Raw genomic sequence first — 19,914 nt, 5'->3', positions numbered from 1 at the left:
GTTTGGTCAGTTAGTTTCCGTTTGAATTATGCAGGCAAATGGGATTTGATATGAAACAATTAGCCTACTTTGGGATTACATGCCAGCTTTTAGAATTAATTCACGAGTGTGGGCATATAGATAATCCATGTAGGACTTGATTGCGTCTGTATTAAGTCTATCCTAAGAGATCAAGGCAAATATTGCAAAAACTGAAGGCACGGCTGCAAATTAAATACTTACATTTCATTACTATTGTCTATATGGCAGTTGAATAGTATTGTGAGTATTGTGCCACCACGTCTATTCATAAACACTGCATTCTTGCTGGTCACGTGATGAACGCTCTGTCTAATCACGTTGTTCAAATGCTGTGACGTAGGAGATTCAAAGTTTGCAGCAACGTTTCTGCTGGGAGACTCTTGGTACTGTTTTCACCTGCAGCTTAAGCCTCTGTGGAGCTTCTTAAAGTTATACAGACCAATGTTTTTCTACGAGTGAGTGGGTTTTAACTATCGGAATGGAAGGTAAAGTCATTGGACCGGGTCCGTACCGGGCGACGAAGCTGGTGAGTCTCTTTGTAACGTTAGCAACGCACGGTTAAAGTGACAATAAAAGCTTTACGCTAACCTTTAAAATATGTAAGGTTTCTTTCATATGTGTTGGTACCATCGCAAATTTAGCGTAGATTACGCAGACATCTTCTATCCAAACGTACGTACTTTAAAATTTAGTTTAAGCTTGTTGAAAGTTAGTAGCTAACGGTCACATGTGTGATGTTACTTACTCAGACAGGGAGTTAAAGCGTTTAAGACTTGTCTTCAAGAAGGCACTACTAGCCCGGAAACTTGTCGAGCTTAGCAAACTGTTTAGTAGAAAAAGATGGCTCTGACGCTATAGTGGGTGGACTTAAATGTTCAATGTTGCTGAGACTGTCAGAACTATGTTTTGTAGGCTACTTTACAATAACAGCAACTCCGTTTTTAAATTCATGTAAAAGCGAATACACAATAGACTGATACTGTCAGCTTTTTCTATGTGCATCACAGGCTGCTGTCTTTAATCCCTTTCAGCAGTAATAAATTACATATTATTCCAGAGTCAAACTGAATTTATATTTATCTTGTAATTTTCAATGCCAAATCTTGAGGACTAGCAGTTTAATTAACCCATCCGGTGTGATTTGAAGATTTCCAAGAGGGCTTTTTCACAAAAGGCAGTTTGACTTGAGGAAAAGCACACATATAACTAATAACAGTGTATGTCCTTTTCAGGTTTCTGTCAGTCCTGTTCAGTTACTGTATATTGAAGTACGGCCATGTGGTATTGAACAGAGGATGACAAACTGGTAGTGAATGTTTTTCTACTAAGAACAAACCCTTAGAAAACATTCCCCCCTACTGCCTATAAAGTGTACACAAACACAAGACCTTCCCTGTCCTCCCAAGGGTCTGAAAGCTAGCTTCTTGGCTATTGCATTTCTGTATTATTTTAATCCCATCACATGTTGCGCTCTATTCATGATTCAGACCAGCCCATTAGCAGCATTTGCTTTATACAGTTTGATACTCTCCTGTTGTAATGACTTTGTGTATCCTAATCCTATTTCCCCCTCTTTGCCTTTATCTGTTTTGTTGATTTTTCTCCTCCCCATCTGGATACTTTGTGAGATCTGATAATCCACAGCCCCTGTACCTTCCAAAGCACTATTAGGAGATAATGTTCTGTTTGTTCTTATACATACTGGTTACATTTTGTGAGTAGATAAGAGTTGTTTCAGTTCAGCCTTGCTATGCTTCTAACAAAACAGTTTGAGTAACTGGTGTTTGTCTTTGATTTGCTATAAATATATATATATATATATATATATATATATATATATATATATATAAGAATAAAATAATGCACATATACGAATCAAAATGAGTTTGTCCTGGATCCTGTATGTGATTTTTCACTAGTAAGAGAGACACCATAGTCACCATATGGTATAACAGGTGGCTGTTATGTGTGGAGATTTTCTGCAAAATTATTATATTCAATGATAATATGAAGAACCTGTACTGCATTTTTTTTTTACCGCAGCAGCTGTCTGTTTTCACTCTCACCATGTTGACTGTAACTACAAAAATGTCCTCATCAGAAATGCCTGTATCTGATTTTTTTTTCTTACAGTCTACAGCATTTCTCACTGTTGTATTTCTTCCTGTTACACAGTGGAATGAAACCATTAAACTCTTCCGTGGAGGCATGCCGCTGAGAAGGCACTGGGCAAACTTCCGCTACTATGATTGCAGTTTCACAGGATCTGAGGCCGTGGATTACCTGCATGAGCTACTGAGGCGCAACTACAACTTTGGGCCTGAGGTGACTCGTTATCAGACTCTGCAGCTGCTTAGGAAGTTTCTCAAGGCCCATGTCATTGAAGATATCAAAGGACGCCATGGGACAGAGGACTTCGAAGACAACAGCCATCTGTACAGGTATTTTTTTGTCAGCCTGCACCGTTATTCTTGTCACTTGAAACAAGGCAATACTCCACCTTCAGTTTAGCCTTGTCTCCCTTCGGCTGAGCTTAGTGCTCTTTGTTTGTTTCTCCAGGTTCCCCACACTATCTCCTCTGAAGTCTTTTCCAGCAAGACCTCTCTTGAGAGGAAGCTGTGACCTGCCCAGACTCATCCGCTGGGATGACTATGAAGAATTGCCCCAACAGGAAAACATTGCTCCACTGAAGTCAGCCGTCATGGTGAGCAAGAGACAAAGAATTTTCAGACCTTCCTGTGTTTACTTAGACACATAGTGCACTTGAAGTGTATGAGAATATGCTAATTTAATAGAAAGTAAATGGCAAGATGAGGTCATTTCAGATGTAGACTAGTACACAATCTGCTCCTGTTTAACCTGGCACACATGTCCAGTGTATTCAGGGTTTTCAGGTGCATTTTCAGTATGGACAGATTATTTCTGATATGGATCTCATCTGGACTGAGATCGTTATCATTTTAAAACAGTTTTTAGAATGAAAACGTATTAGTGTGGACATAGTGTTATCTATTTATCTATTTATTTAGGTGACTCAGGCATTGCTGTTTGGACAGCCTTATGTTTAAGGATGTTACTACCATTTTGTCCACCACATTTATACATATGGAGAAAGGAATGGTAGAAACCCCGCACCTTACAGTGTAACTCATTCCTGTTCAACAAGGAATGAATTGTTGTAGTCTGAAATTTATCATTGAGTTAACATCAAGACATCACTATCTCTGACACGATATTAACAACAATCCAAAGTTCTAAGTTTTACAAAGGTAGGATTTAATGCATAAACACTTCATTCGATTACCTTACAACACTGTTTTATTGGATTATTGAACCGTTTTTTTTTTTTGTTTGTTTGTTTGTTTTTCTGCTCCCTTATTGTAAATTTAAATGGAACTTTTTCTGTCATTCCCTTTGAGCAGACTTCAGATTTGTGGAATAAAAGGCACAGTGTGGCTATTGGAGATGTGCATGAATGCAAGCTCATACGCAGGAAGGAGATTACTCCAAAACAAGTGGACCACATCTGGAAATCAATGACAATTGCACAGTATGTAACTGTTTTCCATTACTCATAAAAAACCTTCATTCTTTATGCTGTTAGTAGTTTTTTTTCTAGGTATTTGATGCCAACTCTGTTGTTTTAGTTTACAGAGAGTGTTGGGCCTACAGTCATTGGATGGAGTGTTAAACCCCAAACATGTGAACGGCAAGCACATTGTTCACAATGTGTTCATTGTTAATAAGACGGGCATAGTCGTATTGGAGAACAAAGCAGGTATGATGCACTGGTTCAAAACTGGAAGAACAACTGCTTTTTTGCTGTAACTTGCATGAACATTAGGACTCACCTAGTTCCTTTTGCATTTCCAGAGGACATGCCCTATTGGGTGGTATCAGCAATGAAATGCCTCGCCAATTGTGAGTATACATATTTTATTGACTCTGAACATCAATGTTAAAAAATAAAACTCACCATCTGCTTTGGGGACTGTGAGCACAGCAGGTGCAAGTACCTAAGGTCATGAGTAAAACTTCTAAACTGTCTTCTAAAATCTTATTGATCATTTTGGAGGAGTAGGTGCCATAGTTTAAAATTGGTTGATGTCTCACTTTGGGACAAACTAAATCTGTAATGTATAACCTGTTCTTGTGTGTGTGTCAATTAATCAGTTTACTGACTGTCAGTAAAGTAATCAGCAACTATTTTAATTTGTTGTCAACTAATTTTATAGCAAAAATGCTGAACATTACCCCGTTTTAGTTTGTAGTTTTTGAGGATTTGTTGTTATTCTCATTCTTTTGAGTTAGTAAAGTCAATATTTTCGACTGTTAGTTAAACAAAATAGGCAAGTTGATGACATCACCTTGGGCTTTAGGAAACTTCAACGGATATATTTCACTGTTTCTTGTATTTTATAAATTATTCAACAAGAAATACTGGTATATTAATCATTAGTTGCGGCCTTATTGTATACACATGTATCATTTTACCGGTTTACAATTAACTGTATGTCGATTACTGTTTTTAATTATTTTTTGCGAGCACTAAGAAGAACTGTATTTGTCTCCTTTCTCAGGGCCTAATGGCAATGAAACCAAACAGCCATTGTACCCAGGTTTCGAGAGAGATGTTCTGAGAACAGTAGCAGATTATTTTCAGCGGCTCAAAGAACCACTACTGACTTTCCATCTATATGAGGTCTTTGTCAACATTCTTAGTGAGTACTTCACCCTGTGGATCTGCTACCAATATTTGTTCACTGCTACAGATGAACATTTGCTGGTGTTCATTTTGTCTAGGCGGTGTGTTTGCCCTCAGGATCAAGACTCTCCTCTCTTCATATCTCTGCAGGTCTGCTGCAGGAGGAGGAGTTAGCCACTGAGGCTCTAAAAGCCAGCTGTCTGTTACTGCCACCGGCCAACCGGAGACGCCTCCAGCTTTTGCTGCGTCTCATGGCGCGGGTCTGCCAGAATCCCCACCTGCCTCCCCTTAATGACACCATTGCAACCCGCACACTGGTACAAATTCCTATCAGTTATTCGCTACTTGTCTTTGTGCTACTACTGTGAGCAAACAATATGATGCAAATATGATAGTGCTGCAATTAATACTACCTTTATAAATCTAGTAAGGTACAACATTATTAATATTGTGTAAATTTTTCTTGGCCATAATTTGTTAATGGTTGCATTATGGATAGGGCTGCACAATTAATCGAAATATAATCAAAATAGCAAATATGACACAGTATCCAAATCGCAGGAGCTGCATTTTTTTGATAAAGGTAAAATGTGTCACGTTGTGTATTGTTTGCACCATAAGCATTGTGGGGCTACAATTCATATTTTCCAGACGTAAAGGAATATGTTTGGTACAAGACCCAACAAAAATCACATCATCATTTTTATAAATTTTTTTCATTGAAAATTAAATGCCAAAGTGACATTTCCAACTGAAATGGCAATCGCAAAATCTGCCAAAAATGATTGTAATGTGATTTATTTTGCATTTCGTGCAGCCCTAATTATGGACTGTGTAAGGTGAACAGCTCTCTGTCTCCAAGGAGGGACAAGAAGCAAAAATATATGCAAGCCTTGGGGCATAATGTTTGCCCAAAATCCTTACTATCTGTTAAGCAGGATTAGTGGTATGCTTGGCAACATTTTCAGGGAGAGGACAATCCTCTCTCACCAAAAATAAATGTTGTTCGCTTTATCGGGCGATCTGAATCTGTACATGTGGTTAGACATAGCAAAACACTGCAATATACTTCTATGATATGATGTTTATAGACCTGAATTTATTTGGAAACAAACCCTGTTGTATGTATGTTGTATAGTTGTATATTCCTATACCATGCTACAGATGAAGTGAACATTATTCATGAAAATCAAGTATGATGTATTCAGGGATACACTTCATGTTCACTGCAAACTTTCCAGCCACAGCAGTTCCAGACTCGCACCACTTTGTCCACACTAAGATGATACACTAAGAAATACCATCCACTGAATACTATAGGGCATACTCCTCTAGGTGAACAAGGATACTTTCACTACATGAACAGAAAATGCCACAGGTAAAGTCCCTGAAAATCTAAAGAAAAAAGGAACTTGCAAGATAATTGCTGATTTAAAAACTACAACATCAGAAGGAAAATACCTGAAAAATATGTTTTGTGTTTTCTGCTCCAGTGTATTACACACTTCAAGGATACTTGGTCTTCGTGGCCATCCTTTTCTGTAGTCCATTAAAAACTGAATATTATGTATGAGCATGGAGGTTGTTGAAGTTGTAGTCTGAGACCACTTTCCCATTTACTCGAATGAATATTATACTCTGTTATAAGATTTACAAAAAAAAGCATTTGATACGGCTCTGTTGTAGAACAGACACATCTACCGGTAATCTATTTTATTGGCTCAGTCTATATTAAATATGCATTTTGCTGTCAAGATAAGACTACCACGGTCAAAACAACCCCAGTCCCACTATTTGCATGCAAATTTTTCAATTTCACAAAGTTGGTGTTTGGTCAATGGCTGTTGCTTCTAATTTATTTGACAGATTTTCATTATATTGTGTACACCTTCAATATCAGTGTAAGGTAAGGAGTATCATTAATGTACTGTATACTGTGAAGCTGGTTTCTAATCCATCTCTTGTTGTGGTCTCTGTCCAGATGGTGCAGATGTTCTCTCACTGCGTTCTGGGTTCAGGAGATGAGATGGACTTGGACGACCTGCTGGCCACCAAACTAGTGACCTTCATGATGGAGCACCACAACACCATCTTTCAAGTGCCCTCCAAGCTGCGTTGCCAGGTTGAGGAGCACCTGTCCCATCTCAAAAGAGTTCAGGTCAGTACACTTCAGTTACTGTCTGTTAACAAATTAAACAAGCCCCAGCTCCTCTTTGCATCACAGTCACATGTAGCCACTTTCTGCAGCATCTGTTCCCTCCCACAATCCATGTGTACCAAGTCGTATCTATGCATCAGCTGTGATGAAAATATGCCAGATTGGTTCCATTGTCTTGTGCTAAATGTGGAAAAGTGGTACAGTCACTGGTATATTTAGATATTAGTCACAAAAAATCAAGAACTTAGATATATTTCTATGTTAACGTGAGTGAGTTTAGTTGTGGGTTTAGCGCCCCATCTGGCAAAATGACCTCTTGGGATTTGCTTCTGTGGGAAACTGAGATCTGTGATAGAGATCTGCAACAAGAATGGAAGTGAGAGCAGCTGGTCAGCAGCATTATTGTTGGTTAATCGTGGGATGAAATTAAATTTACTATATGAAAACATGAAAGGCTCTAGTCATAGAGGCAATTACATGTATTTTTTTATAAACGTCAATATTATTAAATGAAAATCCAGATTTGTTATTTAACAACAATACTGTAGAGGCTGCACTGGAGGCTGGTGTGCCAGGATCTGTTTTGTATCTGTTGCTATTGGAAACTATATAAATGACAGAAACAGGGACAGTCCAGTCAAGATTTGTATCCCATTTAGTTCTTATTGCTTCAAGGTAAACCTGTTTTTTCACTGTAACCCTGTAGAACTTCCAGGATGAATTATACACATTTTCAACAGAAAACACTAATCTGTAGATAAAGAGTCACTCATCTGATATTTCACCATCTGGGGCCGTATTCACAAAGGATCTTATTAAAAATCTTTATGATCTTTTAAATCTTACTAAAAGTTCCTATCTAAGAGTCTCCACTTCAGAGCTGTTCGCAAAGCTGACAAGAGCGACTTTTAGTAAGAAGCAAAGACAGCTACTAAGTTCATCATTAATATACAGGAGTGTGAGACAGGAAGGCAGGACCGTAGGTAGGTTTCATTAAAAAAAAAATTTTAACTGATGATTTCATATATGAAACAATATAAAATATATTGTATATATAAAATATTGACTTGTCAGTCATGTCTTATCTGGCATTGAATACCATCAGCAAATTATATTTTTTTTAAACTGACAAAATAAATCCTTAGTAAATGTCTGCCATCAAAATATGGTTTCAAAAGTTGATTATCATTCTGTTATTACAAAACACTGACCTGATAAGGCACGTTACCTGCACACATTACTACTTGTCAGTAGGACCTACTTTTAGTGCTATAAGACTTTGTGAATTACTCTTAGACCAAGAACTCTGGAGTTAGTTTTGACACATCCCGTATTTTTAGAAGTTTCTCTCAACTCAGCCAGTAAGGTGCTAGTTTTAGCCGTAAGATGTATAGTGAATACAGCCCCAGAACTTTTACAAAGACAGACCTAGTGACACAGATTTCTCCAGGGTTTTGTGCCTGCCCTCTTGATTGCTTTTATAGCGTGAGTAGTTGCATATGTATAGATATGTGCATGTGTTTAGTTTTGGCTGGCACATCAGAAAATCCAACAAGACTGTCAATACAGTCTGTGTTCAACATTGTTTAGCCTATAAATGAAGGCCTGATTGTTTGTATCTTTGAGTCCAGCAGTGGATGCATAAGCTTGCACATCCCATGCTGTGAATCTGAAAATATGTTTTTAGCTTAAATTAATGCTGTAAATGGGATTTCAAAACTATAACCACCCTGCACACTGAGCACATTATTCATATTTACCAACCATATTAATTATCCTCATTAAACTATTCTAGTGAGCATGTAGGCCACCCACTGAGAATACTGTTACAATTTCTGAGACAGTATGTTCCACAACACCATAATGAATCCTGTGTTCAAATGTACAATAGTGGACAATAGGGTTGTGCCAATCAAGAGTGTCACATAAAACTCTACACGCTTTCTTTCACTTTTTGGTTGCTCTTTCCCTCTCTCTCATTCATAGGTTAACATAACCCACCCAACCCCCCACCCCGCAATCATATCAGATATTGCAAATTTCACAAGGTCAGATCTTATCCATCTGATTATGGATAAGATCGTGCGATCCTAGTGGACAACCTAGAGTTAAAGTCACAGACTGATATGTTTTCTTAACATGTAAAATCTAAGTCAATTGCTTTAGGTTTTTAAGTTTTGACCTACCTTGAATTGTATTGTCAGTTCATGGTGGGTTAATAATCTCAAAAGCAGATATTATGTGATGACAATGATTATGTCAATAAGCAGTCCTGATGTAAACATGTACCTCTATTTTCTCACATTTACAGTCAGAAAGATGGTTGAAAGTTTTAAATCCATTAATCCTAATCAAAATCCATTTCCTTTGTGTCTTCCATCAGATTAAATATGCGGGTTCAGATACAGACTTCAGTTCATCTCCAGCTTTTTGTAAACAGATCAGCAGGGTGGAGTCTGAGGAGCAGAAGGTGATAGGTACTCAGACCCCCTTACAGGAGCTGTTGGAGGGCTTGATTGCAGACAAAGAACTCCCTGCCAAGGACAAAAGAAAAAGGCTTAAACAGGTATGACTATGCCATTTGGATACATAGAATAGTTCAAATAGAGACTGAGGTGTCTGTTTAAAGTCACCAAAATTAAAGTGCTTTTGAGCAATAGGCTGTAAGCATTTATTTGTATGCTCAACCACCAGTATTGATCTGCGAGCACGAGGCCTGACTTTCCTTACGCATGTACACCTCGCTATACCTCTCATTGAATTCACCGCACGGCTGCTGACATAGACGAAAATGAGCTTCTAACTCTCTCTCTCTCCCTCCCTCCCTCCCTCCCTCTCTCTGAGTGATCATTTTACAAGTAAATATAACCAAAATCAGAGCTGTTGTCTTTAACTTATCTGTATGGTGTTTTGGTCGGATGACATTAAGGGCATAAAGGATTTCATCAGTGCAGAGCAGCAGCTTGAAAATGGCTTGGAAGTGACTGCTGGTTAACATGTAGTCTTAATGTGCCGCATTTCAGTCACCGTTTCATACTTTGTATTGTTGGACAACAGAAACAGAAAAACATGTAAAACAGGGCCTAAAGTATTCCGATCAAAAAATATGTGTGTGCACGTTCATTGCTGAACGTGATCTGTCCTTCACAATTTCTTTGTTTACAACCCAAAAAGAATAAAGAAATAGCTGATAGTGGCTTTCTTGATTTCACTTTAAAATTCAGTTTACCAGTTCTTTAGCACTTCAATGTTACTGTATTTTTTATCTTCAATATTTATTTATTTTCCATTATTTATTTATTTCCCATCTGTTTTTCAGAAGGAAACACTTAAACATTGCTATAGTATTGCAGTGTTGTTTACAGCTGTCTTTTACATTGCACATACTTTTATAAAGAATAGAGAAAAATGGTGTAAATGAACTGAAAATATTTTACTATTTCAAATGGATAAAACTTTATTTCATCATAAATTTGCTTAACCCCTCTCTCTTTCTCTCACTCGCTCTCTCACACTCTTTCTCAGTCGCACACACTCATAAGCACATTGACAACAGAGCCGTCTGTGGATTGGCTAAAAACAACAACACATACCTGTTTATTTGCATATGGAACGGGGAAGTGAGAGCGGATTACAAGTGGTCAATCAAGATGCATGTGAAGACGCTTTTTAAAGCCAGGTGTGAACTGACAAACTTAGAGCTGACCACTTGTGATCAGATCACTGAAGACGTGTGTTAATACCAGGTCTAAATAGGGCCTTGACTTTTCCAGCAGGCTTTAGCTGCTTTCCACTGAAAGTGTTTGTTTACAGTGTTACAACAACAGTTTTCAACTACATCCTCAGTTTTGCACATTGATCATACGTGGTCCAGCCATATACTAGGTTTTAACCAAGTCCCAATTGTTTTATTTGAAGGATTTTTAGGTGCCATTGTTCTATGTCTTTGGTGTACATGCAGTATACTGCACAGTAAAAATGCATACACTTCCCTTTTCAGTTCCAGAGGTCATACCCAGAAGTCTACAACAATCGATTTCCCACAGAGGAAAGCAAAGCTGCTGTCATACCTGAGAAAACTCCTCGACTCAAACCTAATCTCATGTTCTTCAACCTCAAGAAACCCTTCCAGCCTTTTCAGAGGAGCTGGAGTTTTAGGGCATGATGACCACTGACATATCTACACTTCAGGCTGTATGCACAACCTCAACCTCACTGTTCTGAGACAAGGAGAAATGTAGCTGTATTGGTACTAATTTAAAAATAATGAATTTGACATTGTAGCACTGTTAAACTAAAGACATTTAAAGGGTCAGTTCACTCAAATTACATAATAAATAGAGATTTCCCATTTACATACACAGACACACCAGTGTACAAGTATAAATGCTCACAATGGCATAGATCACTTGTGCAGGCTACAGCATTGACTCCACATTAATCCTAGATAGAATTATAAACCAGGTTAATATTGCATCCATTGAATGTGGATGGGTGAACTGACCATTTTAGGAATACATTTCTACTTACTGTTGCTAGAAAACTTGAACAAAATATAGGAAACATTTACTAACAGAAAAAAAACCACTGATGTTTCTTAAAATGAACTTTAATCGTTGTCCTAAATTTGTGTGTTGGTACATTTTCTACATCTAAAATACTCTGTTAGAAAGGTCTAATGTAGGGTGGCCCTGAGAGCTCAACACACTAAGGCTGCAGTGTGTGGTTCACCTCTATGCAGCTCTGCATACTTTGAGGTGTTTTTTTTTGTTTGTTTGTTTGTTTGATTTTTTTTCTCTAAATGTTGCACGTGTTTTGTCAAGTAGGTTTTTGTAAATTGATTGTGTTTTGTTTATTTGCATGTATTTCCTTAATCAGCAGTCCATTGAGCTCTCAGGGACACTGTTAGCCTGAAAATCAGACCAGTCAGCATGCTCATGTTATTCACTCTCGCAGATGGGTCTGGCCCCCCTCCCGTTCAGACAGATTTCCATTCATCCTGAGACCGGTCAGGCCAATCACATCCAGCCATCCTTTAATCCATTTACTTCTGGTTGTCAAAGGTCAAGTTTCAGAGGCAGTAGGCTAAGCAGAATATTCCATGCATCCCTCCTCCCTGAGGGATCCTGAGGCGTTCCTAGGCCAGATGGGATATATAATTCCTCCTTGATCTATGCTGGGGTCTCCTCCCAGTTGGACGTGCCCCGAAAACCTCCAAAGAAAGGCACCCAGGAGGCATCCTAATCACATGCCCAAACCACCTCAACTGATTCCTTTCGATGCAAAGGAGCAGTGGCTCTTCTCTGAGCTCCCTCTGGATGTCCAGGCTCCTCACCATATTGCTTAAGGCTGTGCCCAGACATCTTATGGAGGAAACTCATTTTGGCTGCTTGTATCAGCAAGCTCATTCTAACTGTCACTACCCAAAGCTGATAACCATAAGTGAGGTTTGGAATGTAGATGGACCGTTGAATCGAAAGCTTTGCCTTCTGGCTCAGCTCCCTCTTCACCACAATGGTCTGGTACAATGTTGTTACTTGTTACGCAACACCAATCCTCCTGTCAATCTCCTGCTCTATCATACCTTCACTTGTGAACATGACCCTGAGATACTTGAACTCTTTCACCAACTCACCTCCAATCTGGAGGGAACAATCCACTGGTTTCCGGTAGAGAACCATGGTTTCAGACTTAGAGTTGTTGACTCTTATACTGGTCACTTCACACTTGGCTGCAAACAACCCCAGAGCGCACTGCAGGTCACGGTCTGAAGCCAATAGAACAACATCATCTGTAGAGAGCTGAGACACAATTCTGAAGTTTCCAATTAATTCCAGTGGGTTCTTAGGTTGCCACCTTGACAGGCACCAATGACCTTCTGACTATAGCTCCAGCTTGCCACCTCTGGCTTTGAACATGGCCTACTCAGACTCCCCGACCTCCCGCGGGATGCATGAGAAATTCTTACATAGGTGGGAATTGAAGATCTCCACCACAGGTTCCCAGTTCACCTTCACTACATGTTTGGGTTTGCCAGGTCTCACACTACCCAGGGACTCCAAGAAAGCTGGGTGAGCTGCTGTTCAGTGCATAAGCACACACAAAAGCCAGAGCTTTCCCCTCCATGACCCGTAGTCACAGAAAGGAGACCTTCTCATTCTCTGGGGAGAACTCTAACACAGTGGCACTCAGTGGCACTCAGACTTGAATATCCCACATCATGTTTCATTGCTCTGATTGGTTGTAGGTCTACCCATTTGCATCAAGAGGCATTTTGCTTTGCGAGAGTTGATAACACCCCTAGGGAATAAAAAATGAACTGAGAGGTTCCAGACCCATTCTCAGATGCACCTTGGTCTGGTGATGCCGGCGAGGCCACTATACTGAAAAGTAGAATTTGAAGTAGCTAATATGAATGAAATGCATTTCAAAGGTGTTAATGGCTTATTAAATGTTAACATTATAGACTGTGGAATATTAATTATCAAAAAGATTAATATTTATATACACTTTTATATTGCAGTACATTATATTGTACTGCAGGTGCAGTGTTGGTTCCAATTGGCCTTCAAGCATTTAATTTCATGAGCTTGACTCTTGTGATGCAAAGACTTATTTCATTATCACATTTCAATGTGGAATCATTATGATGCTGTATACACAAATATAAATTTGTGTTTGTCATATGAACATATCAAGGGTTTGTCCAGAAAGGGAGAGTATGTGACAGAGGCAGGTGAACATTGTCCAACTATATTTAATAACTTTTATACACTGAAATCCTGAAACCTAATCTCAGAAAAAGGAAGAAAGAAGCAAAAGAGGTATATCATGTGCTATCAACTGTCACAGCCCTTTCTCTCTAACACCCCCACCTCCCCCCGTACCTTACTTGATTACTGTATGTGCACTCTTAACTCATTTCATGTTTTTACTTGCTGGTTTTATTCTGTATATAAGAACTATTTTCTTGATTGGTACATATTTCAATGTCTCAGATACTATTTTCAATGTATTTGTCATAATTTTCGTTTACCTGCTGTTTTGTCATGTCAATCAGGTTGTTACTTAATTTTAGACTTAAAATTGTTTCTATTTTTATAAAGATTAAGTACTGATATTGTTTGGATTTCCTAAATGCTGTTGAACAAATGCAATAATGCTGGAATAACTGTTACACTTGAATTGCTGCTCTGTGCTTGAAAAAAATGAACAGGATAAAAGTGAATTCATGTTAATGCTGATTTTCTTATAAAAAAATTACTGTAATTGGCCAATGTGAATCTATTCCTTTGTGGGGGTTATTGGTTGTTAAATATGAGGGATGTTGTTACAGCGGCAAAAACCTGTGCACATACAACACACAACTTTAATTAACTATCATTTTATTTATGTAATATTTAAATCAATAAGTTTAATCAACTATAATGACATTGATAGATTTTGTTAATTTTCCTAAATGGAATGGCAATATGTATGGTTCAGTAGTATACACAGAACAGCTGATCAGGACAATAAAATAGAATACAAAAGGGAACACACAAGAAGAGAGCAGGACTTTCAATAATGCGTTTATACAACATTCATTTTAATAGATAAAGTTATATATACAGTGTGGTATGAAAGTCTAAGACCAGTTGTCTTGGACTTTTGTACCACACTATGTACAGTATATAACTCCAGTTTATTAAGCAATGTACATTTGCAGTTTTTCTCAGACAAATTTTAAGTAATAGTAATGCATTTCATGGCAATCCATCAGGTAGTTGTTGAGATATTTCACTAAAACCAAAACTGTCAACCACATGGGGGCGCTGCAGTAAAAGTCAGGGGATTGCCAAAGTCAGAGCGTTGCATCTTCTGGTGATCATGAATACAAAGTTTCCAATAGTTGTTCATATAGTTCGGTCTGGACTAAAGTGGCGGACCAATGGCAACACTGACAACCTTAAAGCGACACTGTGGCTAAAAATACACAGCCTGCAACATATGATCGAATTAGCCTTGAGCACAGTAAGCTAAGTTGTATAAGAACTAAATGCGGAGCAGATTTTCACCATGTACTGTTTTCCTGAACTGTGAAAGCTGAGTGTTTATGAAGTGTGTGTTTACTTGCCTCTGCATACGTTCATGACTTGGAATCATAAAGCCTCAGGCTAAGCACCAATATTTAGTTCAATCTGAAACATTTTCAATTCGCATGGATGCATTTGTATCCAATCATGTCCACTCACATCTTTTCAGTTTACTTTGTGTATACTAGTGTCAGGAGGTTTGAGTGTTATTTTCCCTCAGTATATACCAGATGCAGTCTCCTAAATATATGTATTATTGAGTATTGAGTATATTGAGTATTGGATGTTGTGCAGTTCTCAGGCCAAAAGAGCATAGAGCACACTAATGTTGTATGCTGGTATCTGGTGGAAGGAAAACAATATGCATTATCTTCCCAAAATATGAAGCTGCACTGCCTAAAGTAATTAGTCACACAATAGTCAAGGGCTTGTTACACTGAGGTTGTAATGCTTTCATTTATATGGCCACCAGTTAGACAACATATAACAGGCAAGCTTTTGTGAGTGTCTGACTTGCCGGTGTACAGCTGTTTGCTGGAGGCAGTACATGCCACTGTAATACCAGTAGAAAAGATTAGTTACTTTTTTGGTGAGTTTACTACAAAAAAGCGCTTTATGAATGGGTGAATGTGGCTTCCACTGTAAAGTGCTTTGAGTGGTCAATAAGACGAGAAAAGCGCTGTATAAGTGCAGTCCATTTACAAAAACATTTTAAACATTGTTCCCTCTACATTTATAGCACTACACATTTTAAAATGCTGTCAAACTACTATACCTATAATGTAGCTATCACTTAATGATTGTAGGTCTCAGTTAAAGACACATCAGTTAATAGAAGACTAATGACTCTCAGGTAGTCATCATCTGTAATTAATAAAGTGGAAATATGAAAAACCTGTGAAATGATTACATAAGTGTAATTAATATGGCGTGGAGAGCTCTGTGGTCATTATGCTTCAGGTATTATCAGCACATTAATATTCCAGCCAGTGTGCTTGCAGATAGTACAGTAAGTGTTCCATTCAGGGTGACTGGGAGTAGCTGATGTCTCAGCAGTGGAGTGAAGGAGAGGGAATTAACTCCATCTTGAGGGACCTCCTCAGCCTTTGTAGCTACAGGGGCAAAACCTGACCTAAATACATAGCAGCCAATTAGCTGTCATGCATTAAGATGATATAACTGACATGCCGCACTGCCTTGAATCGTGTTTATGGTCACTCAGCATAACTGATCTATAAGTGCTGCTGATAGAATCTCTTTTGCAAATTGACTAAAACATACTTGAGAGACATCCCTGCAGAGCTGAGATAATTTCATTTTCCAAGCTACTGACAACAGTTACAAAAATTAAATTTTCCCAGTTACTCTTTTTTGACAGTAACTGACTAATTCTGCATTTTTTCACTATTGTGTCCCCACCATGGCTGAAATGCTGGTACTAAAGTCAATGGTCTCTGGGTCTTGGGTTCACAGAGTCTGGTCCATATGTGCAAATTTGCATGTTCTGTCCATGTGCAGTTTCTTGTGTATGGTACATTTTCACTCACTGATGCAGACTGGATTACAAACATAACAGTTACTCTTGATTCTGTGAAGAAATTAAACTAAACCGTTACTTTAAGATTCTTTCTCTTCAGTTCTGAGGCTGTCAACATTGCATGTGCTCACATAACAATTTTTTTTTTCTGCTATTGTGTTAGTGAGTCAGCCCAGACCATGCTCTCCAGTTGGGAAAGCCCATGCTGTTTCCCTAATGCTTTTCTGGGAATAGACATGTAGCTGTGGTAATTGGTTTTTCACTCTAGAAAGGGTTTTTGCAGTGTCCATGTATCGCATGATCACAGCGACCTGCAAGCAAAGCTACACAAGGAGAAATAACAGCCTGTTGTATGTATGATATTTTCCCACAAGTAAGTGCAGAAGTATGTAAAAAAAAAAAAAACTTTAGTTTTCCTAATGCTGCTGACATGAACTTTACTGCTGCTCCTAGATTGTAGTTTGCTCCTGCCAACAGCATATGCATGATCTTTGAAGTTAGAATTCCTTATTATTCTAAATTATGAAAACATAACATAACATTCTTTACATGTTGAGTCCAAACCGTGTCTCCACTAATCATGCATCAGTCATAATTGCAAGAGCTCAAACATTCACAGCATGACGTCCACCTGCCCTGCAGAGAGGCAGAGAGGCAAAACAGCTTTTCAGACTACAGTTAATCAAAGAAATTCAATTCACATTACTTCCCGTAAAGTTGGATGGAGAATACTCGTTTTCAACAATGTTTGTGTTAAAAAAAAAAAAAAAAAAAAAACCTCATCTTTCGTTTAATAGAGGGAATTAATAGCAGGTCACATGGGCTTTAATGAATATTTTCAAAGGTTAAGTGCAGCAACACTCACTCTCGGTAATGGGCGACCTTTTCAATTGTATCTCCAGTCTGTAGCGCTGCTCTGTGACGCTGAACTTGAACCACATTCGTGCTCCATCAACGTCAATTAGATAACAGCCGGCTCGGAAAGAAATATGGCAGCACTGTCTGTACGTGGGTAGAGTGAGCAACATGTTTCTTTATGAATGAGTGACTGAGTGAACTCTCGGGTCTCGACGTTGATCACTGCTTCGGTCAAGTGCTTTTTTCTGCTGCTTGCTGTGAGAGTGCTTTTTGTCTTATCCTGTAGTGGAGTTAAAAAGAAAAAAAAAAACTGTGAGTGGCACTTAGCTTTTGTGTCAATCTCAATGTGTGATTGTAAGATTGGAGGTAATACATGTATTTTTCAGTAGAAAGAAATAAAGAAGCATGATGTAACACATGACAAAAAAAACACGAGGTGAGACAAAGTGTTACTCGCCTATTCTTCCTGATTCTATTTCTTTTATGGAGCCAAAATCAGTTCATTAGTTTTTAGTAAAAAGACAGTTATGACTCATTATCTCTATGCAGCTGTAATGAGAAATATGACCATATCTGTGAAATATAAAAGAGAGCATCATTAATCCCAAGTTGTGGAGGTAATTTTTCTGTCACACACTTTGACATTTTTGCTTTTGAAACTGTTCATCAGAGGCAGAGCTGCTCTTAAGGCGGGAATGAGATCAGTTTGACGTCAACAAAGAGCCATTGTTCTTCTGTTGCTGCAGCTACCTGAGTGATATAACAGGTAAACTTGAATGGCCAAGATGATTTGTTGGGGGGGGGGGGATGCTATAAATGGCACTGATGTCTGTTTCATACATGCTCATGTAATAATGATTTTGGAGGGAAGGTAGGCAGGCAGACCTACTGGTTAACAAGGCGGAGGTGTGATACAGCTCAGAGGGGGTTAGAATAACTGGTAGCAGTCACAGAAAGAGCATCTGTGGCAGCAAAACACCCTCACACACACACACATACACACACACACATTGTGGCTCAGGCCAAGCTTAGGATGATAGGAGGCAACAGTCCAGCTTTTCAGTCCGGCTCATCCTCTGTGACACTTTATTCCACCTCTTATTCTGCTTATGCTGTTTCTAATTTGCATTAGCAAGTATTTATTATTTATCATGTCAACCACGGCTACTTTTTACTGCTTACATTCAGGTGCGCACACAGCACCTTAAGCGCCAGTAGTCACATGCAACACACATGCTTTCATTGTCACAGTATGTTGCACTGTTTTTTGCACTTTGGTCCATGACGACGACATTTCGTTCAGCCGTTTACTTTGCATGTGGATGAATGGCAATAAAGCTGACATGCCTTGAACTAGGATTTCTCCTTCTCTTACCTTCACAGTGAACCTGAAGGCAAGCAGATTTACATTAGTATTAGCTGCCATAGCACACGATCCTATCATTTTACTAATACACTAAGAATCCACAGCCACACTAGCAGCTGTGTGGGGCTGTATTAAAGAGTACTCCACTGAATATTGCCAGAATCACATCTAAAAACACATCTACATAAGTGCTGTTGAGATAATTCAATCAGGAGAGACTCATTTGCTTAACGAATAAACTTTTATTGCCATGTGCAAAACAAGAGAGGAAAAGTGAGAGATGTGATCAGAACTCATCGTGATGTCAACTTATGTGATAAGGGGGTGAGGTGCTGTGTGAAGTATAGGATAGATTGAGATCGTGGCGAGATCTTACTGGTTGCCCAGCACTTAATTTCAGCTGATTACAGAGTGGGGTGAAAGAGGGAGACTAGAGATCCTGACTGAACTTACGCTAAGCTTCATTTCAGTCTGGACCAGTGCTCTGATGAAGAACTAAAAGTTGCACAAGTCTTTGTTTTACATGAGCTCAGAAACAATATAGCAGACAACAGTGTTAATACTAACACAGCACAAAAATAAAATTCAATTCAGTTCTCAGTTTGATTTCATGTTTCATCCTCTCCAGTCAAAGGTTAATGATAAAAGCAGCCATGTCCCTTGTTTCCTCTGAACTTGATTTTACGATTTTACCAAACTTCTCTCGTGTAATTTCATCTCAGCAGTGCGCCTGTGGATACAACTGCTGTTTCTGTCTCCAGCTGTAACGTTATCTTGAGACTTTTTTTTTTCCCATGTGCAAAATCAAATGTGAGTGAAGTTTAATTTTACTCCAGAGTCCCTTCTTGCTAGATATTTACAGTGTACAACATCATGAGAAGACAGACCTTTTCCTCAGACCTCTTAGGGACCACTGAGTAGATTCGATGCCAGGAAACGTTCTCCACGAGTGTGTAATCAACAAAACCGAGCTCTGCGGGGAACCTGACTGCTGGGATCCTGCACTGCTGTTTTCTTTCTTTTTGGCCACAACCCACTCTGACAGCGAGCGAGGTGAGGGTTGTTGTTTTGTATCGACGAGGCTGAAGGAAAACTCCTTTTATAGAAGTGAAGGCTTCAATGAGACGCGAGAACAGCTTTTTCTTTTTGTTGTGCGGAAAGAATGTGGAAGTAAAAAAAGAAAAAAAATGCAAA

The 19,914-nt window shown here is 38.7% G+C and overlaps 1 protein-coding gene across 1 annotated transcript; it reads left to right on the top strand.

The window, feature by feature from the left end:
- Nucleotides 1-393: 393 nt before the first annotated feature.
- Nucleotides 394-12,401, top strand: depdc1b (DEP domain containing 1B). The gene is made up of 11 exons (XM_056379826.1): nt 394-547; nt 2,197-2,462; nt 2,581-2,725; nt 3,444-3,571; nt 3,669-3,799; nt 3,895-3,942; nt 4,602-4,742; nt 4,877-5,043; nt 6,708-6,884; nt 9,268-9,450; nt 10,885-12,401. Exons 1-11 carry the CDS (start codon nt 500-502, stop codon nt 11,047-11,049), a joined length of 1,599 nt encoding a protein of 532 aa, XP_056235801.1. The 5' UTR covers nt 394-499; the 3' UTR covers nt 11,050-12,401.
- The last annotated feature ends 7,513 nt before the right edge of the window (nt 12,402-19,914 follow it).

The sequence above is a fragment of the Seriola aureovittata genome, chromosome 7, assembly GCF_021018895.1.
Source record: "Seriola aureovittata isolate HTS-2021-v1 ecotype China chromosome 7, ASM2101889v1, whole genome shotgun sequence".
Classification (NCBI taxonomy): domain Eukaryota; kingdom Metazoa; phylum Chordata; class Actinopteri; order Carangiformes; family Carangidae; genus Seriola; species Seriola aureovittata.
This window is presented reverse-complemented; position numbering and strand designations above follow the sequence as displayed.